Genomic DNA, 10,000 nt, shown 5'->3' with positions numbered 1-10,000 from the left:
TCTGAGTGTTTAATTCAGTAGCCTTTGATTTACTTTTATTTTTGAATGTTTTAGAAACATATACATGTAGTATATATTGCAAAGGCTTATATCTGTGTGTTGTATGGGTGATGGGAGTACTTGCTAATTCCTTGTAGAAATAGTGATAACAGGAGTAATGACCTGATATTGTCCTGTGCGTAGGAAGAAAGTTGTAGATTTCCTGTTTTTTTCTCTCCACCTCTCTTCAACTTGGTTATTTGCTTTTATGTTTTTTTTCCCTATTTTCACTCTTGTTTCTTTCTGCTTTTTCTCTGCTTTATCCTTCTTTGCTCTCTCAGTACTGATTTTCCTTCTACAACCATTCCCTGCATTCTATCTTCCATTTTCTTGTTCTCATATCATTACTGTTGGCTTCATGTCCTTTATTCTCCATCACCTTTTTGTCATTCTTTCCCTCATCGTAATTCTTTCCTTCAACTTCATTTCTCCCATTTCACTTCAGTTCTTCCCTTTTGTTTCCATATTTTCCTCTCGTATCGTTACTCTTCCTCTGCTTCATTTCTCTTTCCACATCCTTTACCTTCTTCCACTTCATGTCTCTCCTTTCACTTCATGTCCCCCCATTCCTCTTCATTTCCCTTTTTTTCTCTTCATTATTTCCCCACTACTTTGTCTTTTCCTTTCCTGTTGCTTCATTTCTCTCATTTAGTCTCATTTTTTCCTTTCATGTCTTCCCTTCCCCGCTTCCTCTCCTTCCTTACTGATTCTTTTCTTTTATTCTCCTTTGTTTTCTTTCTTGTATATCTCTTCCCTCCACTTCGTTTTCTTTCTCTCTACTCCATTTCTTTCCTTCCATTTTGTTTGCATCGTCTTTGGTGCTTCATTCTTTCCTTCCCCCTCCATTTTCTTCGTCTCTGCTTTATTTATTTCCTTCCTCTCTGCTGCTTCACTTCTTTTCTTCTTCATTATCATTCTTCATTTCTCTACTTCAGTCTTTTATTTTTTTCCTTTCAGCTTCATGTCTTACTTTCCCCACTTCAGTTTCCTTCCTTTCTGCTTCTTTCTCTCTTTCCATTCATTTCCCGAGTTGCCTTATATTCCACACCCCAATATCATGAGGGAAAATGAAAGCGTTATTGTCTCGGTGTTATTTGACTTTTGACGCTTTCCGTTTGGTTGTCCTGAGGTGAGGTTATTCCTTCTTTCTTTTTTTATGATTTATATTTATATTGATTGGTTTGTTTATTTGGTTTTGTTCAAGAGTGTGTGCTATTGTTAATTTGTAGTTTTACAGGTTTAAGTATAGCATGTGCATATGTATTTGTTCAATGAATATGAATGTAAAAGTGTGAATTACTATGTGATTTTTTCGTACTTTTCTTTATTGCCTTTAGTTATGGGTAATAGTTTATAAAAGTGTTATAGGATGTGGTAACATTTCTGGGTGGTATGTGGTTCAGAACTAAATTGAAGAAGAAGGATAAAATGATATGAATTACAAAGTGTTTACTTTGAACAGGACTTTTTTTTATATATATAATGAAGAAGAATAAGCATAATGATTTTTTTTTTTTTTTTTTTTTTTTTTTTTTTTTTTTTTTTAGTGCTTTGATGACAGAAAGGATGTCCACAGTTTACAAGAGAACTTAAAAAGATTATTAAATGAATGTCAAAACAGATGAAATTATTTTTTTCCATAAAGAAAATACTTTATATATCATGCACACACGCATGCATGTGCACACACTCACACTCATGTTCACTAAGAAATCTACTATACTTTATATTAAGAAATGTCTCAATCATGCTGCCCTTCCCGTTTTCAGTTTGGTCATAGTTTAACTAAGGGTTTTGCGGCGCACAGGCCCTTGAGCTTAATAACAGGTATTATGTGATAGCTTTCTAACACACTTAAGTGGATTTCTACTTGGTAAGGTTGATAGAACATATGTAAAGCATTTTATCATTAGAAATGTTATTTGATATATATATTTTTTATTCGTTATTTCGATCTTTATTCTTTTGTCCCCATTTTTCCTATAAGGTAAGCATTGATATGCATTTGATGATTTTTCTTACCTGTTTTATTCAGCTTGGTCTGCCATATGTATTAGCTGTAGGCTTTCACTAGATATTTTGTAAAAGTACTTTAGAAATTGTTTTTTAGGGATAAGAGCAAGAGAGAGACTGAAGAGGGAGACTGAAGGGTGACATCCCACTACAAATGTATTTTTTATCAAGTGAAGTAAGACAGAAATGTAATCCAGTGTACAATGAGGTGATTAAACCCATTAGAAGTGCCGGCGATGTTACAGTGTATAGCAGAGATTTGTGTAATGAGGCGGTAATTCTGTCTGGAAAATATTCCCCTCTATGGGTCGAAGCCTTGCAAATAAAACTGCCGGCATTTTGGGATTCTCGTTCTAACACATCAGTACTGTCTATTTTCCTGTGGTAAAGAGAGAAATGCATATTATTCACTAAGATTAGTTTACAAACTGTGCAAAATGTGTTCAATATGAAATGTAGCGTTTTTTTTCTTCAGCAGTGTTCATAGTTGATGTGTGCATGTAACTCTCTTGCACACATGAAGTGAAGAGGTACAGTGTATATTAAAAAAGAAAAAAAAAGTATCATAAAAGCATCATTTATAGTATCATAATACTAGTTCATGAATGAGTGCATTTTGATATACATGTAAATTTCAAGATTTGGTCTCAAACTGAATGTGTTGTGCGTTTTCATAAATGTGAATTTATTTAGGAATAGAAAGCTTTACATTAACATTTTATTTATGACAATTGGTGCCATATACTTTCCTTTGTGATAAGTGTTTTTGTTACTTTGTTGTTGAAATGATTTAACACAAGCTTTGTGGAATTTCTTTTCTGCATTTAAGGATGCAAAATACAGATCTGCAGTGTACTAAGTTAATGATCTGAAATATTCCTTCCTTTGCCGGAAAGAAGGAAGTCGTCTTTATACAAATTAGTATCCAGATTTTATTGTGACTGATTCTGATTCCTTTTTATTTAAGTTTTGTTAAGAAAAAAGAAGAAAAAAATAAACTTTAAGAATTATCTATATTTGCAGTATGAGTTGCCCAAGATATTTGCTTAATGAATAAAGAAATGGCTTACATTTTATGAATATGCTATTGACGAATAATAGAACTAAATACTCCAAAAAAGGAAGGAAAATTTTGTCAGTATTCACATTGTATATTTCTCCGAAAGTGAAATTTGCTGAATAACTTTTTTGGTAAAATTCAATTAGGGTTTCCGTGTCACTTGAATTTAGAGTAAGATTTGAACAGTTCATTAATGACGTGTGAATTTGAGGTAAAGAGTTTTCATGATGCCTAAAGGAAGAGCAAGATCAGAAACAAAAGAAAGATTATTTTTTGAGAAAAAGGTCATTAATATTAGTCCTGCTGTTAGTATGTTTTATGATGGATAAATATATATATATATATAAATATATATATTATTTTCCCCTTTTTTTACTTTATGTTGCAAAAATTATATTCGTTCATGTATAATGATTTAAGTATATTTTGTTGTATCTTTTATATGGAAATGAATGCTGTCTAGATCATTCAATAAATTTTGGTCATGGAAGGATGCTTGTTAATTTCACTACCCTGAATGAAATTAGATGTTCTTGATAGGTTTAAAGGTAATAAAAAGATGTATTTGTGAAGAAATCTGTCCTCTGTATATACACCCACGGCTGTAATCTATGTGTTGTAAAGATCAGCCCGAAGTACTATTTGTTTGCAGGAACAAAAATGTATTTTTTATGCTAGACGTTTCTTACTCGTGGTGTGGGCGGCATCCAAGAAGGTCAAGAACTTCGTGTGAGGGTTCAACTCACAATGGTTTTTACTTTGCCTATTCTGTTTGGGATGAGGTGTCATATTCCTTTGAGTGAGTGAATGAGAGATAGAGAGTAGAGTAGAGTAGAGTAGAGTAGAGTAGTGTAGAGTAGAGTAGAGTAGAGTGAGTGAGTGAGTGAGTGAGTGAGTGAGTGAGTGAGTGAGTGAGTGAGTGAGTGAGTGAGTGAGTGAGTGAGTGAGTGAGTGAGTGAGTGAGTGAGTGAGTGAGTGAGTGAGTGAGTGAGTGAGTGAGTGAGTGTGAGTGAGTGAGTGAATGAGTGAATGAGTGAGTGATTGTTTATTTTACCTTTCAATGTTTTCCCATTTCCTCATATTTTCTATTTTTCTGTCTTCTTCAGCTTTTCTTGTGCTACTGCCTTTTATTCTCTCATCTCTGTACTTTTGTTTTATTTTATCACTTGTTAATCTTTTGGTTATCATTTCTTTTCTTCTGATTATTTATATTATTTTTATTCAATTGTTTCTGAGGAAGTTTTAGTCTCTATTTCAGTGGCGTGCAGAGCGGGGGGGGGGGGGGGTTCGGGCATACTAATAGGGTGCATTCAAAATGAGATGAAGAGAAGTCATGGGTGATTCTGAAATTGATATCTAAATGGATTGACGTGATTATTCCACGTTTCACCTGTGTCTCCCTATTCAAAACCTCTCCGTTTCTCTTGATATTTCTCAGTACTTATACTTTACACCTTGCTTTTTTATCTTTTGTCGCGTGACTAAGGAGACAATATGCGATTTTCTGCTGTTTTTTTTTGCCTGAAGTTATGTGTGTGTGTCAGTACGTCACCAGGTGCACATTTTTTTTCCCTTTTTTTTGTTACATGCAAACTGTGTATGAGAACCTGGTGGATAAATGAATATTTACACAATTGCATTTCTTTCCTTTTGCAAACCTTCAGTCAGTTTTATTTGATCATGTTTTGCTTCCTTCTGATTTACTCATTTTTTAATTATTTTATGAATGATGTTTTACTCTTACCCAGTATTTGGTTCAATGGTTTTAAAATGTTAGAACTTAAAACCTCGGGGACACAGTCACTCTTGCCCCGAAGGACACCCGCTGCTGCTAGCCAGGGTGTTGCAATTCACTGCAAAGAATATATATATTTGTGTGTGTGTGTGTGTGTGTGTGTGCGTGTGTGTGTGTGTGTGTGTGTGTGTGTGTGTGTGCATGCGTGCGTGCGTGCGTGCGTGCGTGCGTGCGTGCGTGCGTGCGTGCGTGTGTGTGTGTGTGTGTGTGTGTGTGTGTGTGTGTGTGTGTGTGTGTGTGTGTGTGAAATAGGGAGAGAGAGAGAGAGAGAGAGAGAGAGAGAGAGAGAGAGAGAGAGAGAGGAAGGAGGAGGAGGAGGAGGAGGAAGAAAAGGAAGAAGAAGTGGAAGAAAAAGAAGAAGCGGGAAAGAGACAGATTTGTTTTTTATACATCACTCTTTATTAACCAATACCGCATGTACAGAACTCAAATGATTAATCCGTTACAAATTAACACAAACAATCTGGATACATTTCCGAGCGAGTTTTGAATTTTGAATTTTCGAAAAATTCCAGTAAGGAAGCCATAATGAAAACAAAAACATCAAATATAATGAACATAATAACATAAAAAACATAATGAAAACATCACACAAAAAACGGACTTGAAAGCTTCCAGAGAAAAAAAAACATATTACAAAAAAAGTCTTTAAAATTTCTTTTTGAAGATTTCCATGACAAAAAAAAAAAAAAGGTCTTGATTTTAGCAGATTTTAAATGACTTGTTAGTACAGAAAGTCTTTAATAAAAAAAAATCGTAGTTTTCTTTTGTTCCAGAAAAAGCACACAAACATAAGTCTTGGATTTAGCATATTTTTCAAGATTTTCAGAGAGAAAACCTTAAAAAAATCGTAGGCTTTTAAAAACTTCCAGGGAGAGAGAGAGAGAAAAAAAACACACGAAAAAAAAACAGTCTTGAAGAATTTCACAAGATTTCTGAAGACCTCCGAAGAGAAAAAAGCACACGAAAAATCATTAAAGCAATTCTTGAAAACTTCCGAGGTCCAAAAACATCCACACGAAGAACCGGTCTTGAAGAATTTCGTAAAATTTCCCAAAAATTGCTGTAGATGTTGGTGAAGCTTCACTCTAGAAAGAGAGATTGACTTGATGTAGAAATAGATACCCAGGCATAGGGAATATAGGAGGAGGTAGAATGTGGGGCTTAACAGTGATGGTTAAGGAAAGAGAGAGAGAGAGAGAGAGAGAGAGAGAGAGAGAGAGAGAGAGAGAGAGAGAGAGAGAGAGAGAGAGAGAGAGAGAGAGAGAGAGAGAGAGAGAGAGAGAGAGAGAGAGAGAGAGAGAGAGAGAGAGAGAGAGAGAGAGAGAGAGAGAGAGAGAGAGAGAGAGAGAGAGAGAGAGAGAGAGACCCTAACTGACAGACAGATACTTATTATCAGACGATATCCACTCAACTTTTTCCCGGGTGAAACTACTGATGAATGTTACTTGGTAATGAAGACATGTATATATGTATATATATATATATATATATATATATATATATATATATATATATATATATATATACATATATATATATATATATATATATATATATATATATGTGTGTGTGTGTGTGTGTGTGTGTGTGTGTGTGTGCGTGTGTGTGTGTGTGTGTGTGTGTGTGTGTGTGTGTGTGTGTGTGTGTGTGTGTGTGTGTGTGTGTGTGTGTGTGTGTGTGTGTGTGTTCGTGTACGTGTGCGCGTGCGTGAATGCGTGCGTGTCCCTCCAGCCCAAGCCCACCGACCTTCTATCGCCCCGACCAGGCAGACGAAGCCCCCGGAGCACTGTCCCTTCCCCAGCGCCTTCCGCTTGTAGGTGACCTTCAGGCTGTTCCTCGGGACCGCGACACTGACTTCCTCGTCCTCGCAGTAGGTGACCGGCCTGGCTCCCCTGGAACCGGAGAATCGGCGTCAGGCCTTTCGTACTACGGGTTAGATTTGGATGTCAGAAGGAAGGGTATTAAGAGTCATTGAGGTCCTAAAATTAAGGTATGAAAAGGAAGGATATTAAGTTATTGAGGTCCTAAAATTAAGGTATTAAAAGGAAGGATATTAAGAGTTATTGAGGTCCTAAAATTAAGGTTTGTGCTTCGTATTGCAGTTCAGATTTGGGTTAGATTTGGATATCAAAAGGAAGGATATTAAGAGGGTTATTGAGGTCCTAAAATTAAGGTATCAGAAGGAAGGATATTAAGAGGGTTATTAAGGTCCTAAAATTGCGGTTTGTGCTCCGTATCGCAGGGCAGACAAAATGGCGGCTGTGGGAGCTGCAGAATTTCACACTAAATCATTCTCGTAAAACCTCGTAAAGATATTCATTTACGTGATCTTCAGGGTGAGTTTTTCTGCCTTACAGCCAGCAGGGTTGAGGTTGAACTGGGGACACGCCATGGCCAAATACGTCCCGGCTGGACTCTAAGAAAGACGAAATCGTATGTTTTTAGTTACTGTGACACTTTCATCACGAGTTTTAATTTCGCAGGATTTATTTAATAAAATGTAATATTGGTGGTCAAATAATATTCATTCCAATTTCTGACATTTTTTTTTGTCGAAGTTAAGTAACAAATTTGTTTTGTTAAGTATAATTCTTAAACGAACTGACAAAATCTTATACAAAGTAAAAACATTATTTTTTTAAATCACACTGGCAACAATTCTCATCTAATACAAAATAAAAACATTTTTTTTTTGAAGTCACATTGGCAACAATTCTTATCTAATACAAAGTAAAAAAAATTGTTTTGAAGTCACACTGGCAACAATTCTTATCTAATACAAAGTAAAACCATTTTTTTTGAAGTCACACTGGCAACAATTCTTATCTAATACAAAGTAAAACCATTTTTTTTTGGTCACACTGGCAACAATTCTCATCTAATACAAAATAAAAACATTTTTTTTAAAAATCACACTGGCAACAATTCTTATCTAATACAAAGTAAAAAAAAATTTTTTTTTGAAATCACACTGGCAACAATTCTTACCTTAAATGTATACTTGCACTTTGATTTTGTCCCGTCATTTTGTGAATAAAATATAATAACGTCCCCTGCATCTAAATCGGCAGTACCGCCACAGCCCTGATTAGTTTCTGAAAGAGAGGAAAATCGGCGATATAAATTGGCATAAATCTGATACAGGCATTAATCTGGATGGGGATGAATTGGCGTTCATGTGTTGTATCCGACATTTTATAAAATCATTATTAATATTTATTCTGTTGTTATTAGTTTCATTACTTTTATCACTATTATTATGATTATCATTGTTGTTTTTGTTGTCATTATTATTATTATTATTATTATTATTATTATTATTATTATTATTATTATTGCTATTACTATTACCATAATTAATATTGCTATTATCATCATCGTTATTTTTATTATCATTATTCTTGTTATCGCTATTATCTTCATTATTATCATCATTGTCGTTAAGAAAATTATCACCATTATCATTATCATCTTCACGAGAAGATGCACACACACACACACACACACACACACACACACACACACACACACACACACACACACACACACATACACACACGCACGCACACACACACACGCACGCACGCACACACACGCACGCACGCACACACACACACACACACACACACACACAACACACACACACACACACACACACACACACACACACACACACACACACACACACGCACATACACACGTACACACGCACCCAAACACCCACCCAACCACACACTGGTTTTGAAGATAATGTTTTGTCTTAAGCTGAGAAAACTTTTATCTCTCTCTGTCTGTCTGCCTGTCTCTCTCTCTCTCTCTCTCTCTCTCTCTCTCTCTCTCTCTCTCTCTCTCTCTCTCTCTCTCTCTCTCTCTCTCTCTCTCTCTCTCTCTCTCTCACACACACACAAGAGACGTATTATCAACTATAAAATACTAATACTTGTAAGCACAGGCTAGAAGCACACAAGTGAAATTGTCAGATTATAGCGATTTAAAACATCATATTCGCGACTTTGTGCTTTTATTAACTTGAAATATCAATACTAAGAGATTAGCTCCCCTCTCCCTCACGCAAATTATTTATTTATCAATTTTTCTATCAGCTAATGAAACAAAGGGAATAAAAGCAACATTAGATTTATATTTCCCGATTTTTTTAGCTACGAGGAAAAAAACTACATTTTTTTCCCGAGACATTTTAATGCAAGGAATGAATAAATTCAAATACAAAATAATTACCCGGGTTTCCCACGTTGCTTATCACTTTGGGAAATATTTTCTCGTAGTCCATGTTGATTTTCGAAGCTTCCACAATTTCGCTCCATTTTTCCTGAAATAATTATTTGTTAATGACGATTGCAATGGCGATGTTTATAGATAATAATAATAAAAAGATATATGATGGAAATAACACGGTAATAATACCATAATAGTAAGTGTTGATGTTATATCTATAATGCCAAGAATTCGTTGTTGTTTATATCACATGAATAATAAAAGTGAAATTATATACTCCAGTGACAATGATAACAATCCTAATCACTGATTTCTAATTACAACCCTAATCACCCTAATTACTTCATGGTAATTGATACTAATTATAAGAGCAACGATGAGAACGATTATGAAATAGCTTACAGGAAGAGAGGGATTTTGGGCGGCGAGGGCAATGGGCGTGAGGATCGACAGGAGGAAGGCCGTCGCCGAAGCCAGAGTCACAAACACTCGAACACTTGGACCATTCATAGTTGAATTGATTCTGCAGAAAGATATTTTTAAAATATCATAAGTAAATAAATAAGTAAATAAATAAATAAATAAAAAGGGAATCACTCTTTATAGATAGATATTTAAGTAGATAGGGGGTTAGATAAATAGTTGTATTAGTGGATATGTCGGTATACAAATGCACAGGTTTGGGGTAAATGGTGGATGAGGTATTTCTGTCTAATTCTCTCTCTCTCTCTTTCTATCCATGCCAATCTATCTATTTCTCTCTCTCTCTATCCATGCCAATCTATCTATTTCTCTCTTTCTATCCATGCCAATCTATCTATTTCTCTCTCTTTCTATCCATGCCAATCTATCTA

The 10,000-nt window shown here is 35.2% G+C and overlaps 1 protein-coding gene across 1 annotated transcript in view; it reads right to left on the bottom strand.

Moving 5' to 3' along the window:
• Nucleotides 1-5,552: 5,552 nt before the first annotated feature.
• LOC113811950 (uncharacterized) overlaps nt 5,553-10,000 on the bottom strand; it is an 8,368-nt gene continuing 3,920 nt past the window's right edge. Inside the window, exons 2-7 of the mRNA XM_027363800.2 lie at nt 9,549-9,669; nt 9,150-9,240; nt 7,899-8,005; nt 7,235-7,326; nt 6,657-6,802; nt 5,553-5,995 (exon numbers count right to left, since the gene is read on the bottom strand). Coding sequence (XP_027219601.2) covers nt 5,991-5,995; nt 6,657-6,802; nt 7,235-7,326; nt 7,899-8,005; nt 9,150-9,240; nt 9,549-9,656 — 549 coding nt within the window. The 5' untranslated portion in view covers nt 9,657-9,669 and the 3' untranslated portion in view covers nt 5,553-5,990. The remainder of the gene's footprint in view (nt 5,996-6,656; nt 6,803-7,234; nt 7,327-7,898; nt 8,006-9,149; nt 9,241-9,548; nt 9,670-10,000) is intronic.

Source organism: Penaeus vannamei, chromosome 8, assembly GCF_042767895.1.
Source record: "Penaeus vannamei isolate JL-2024 chromosome 8, ASM4276789v1, whole genome shotgun sequence".
NCBI classification, from domain to species: Eukaryota; Metazoa; Arthropoda; class Malacostraca; order Decapoda; family Penaeidae; genus Penaeus; species Penaeus vannamei.
The sequence above is the reverse complement of the archived record's forward strand: the minus strand, read 5'-3'. Positions and strand labels throughout refer to the sequence as shown.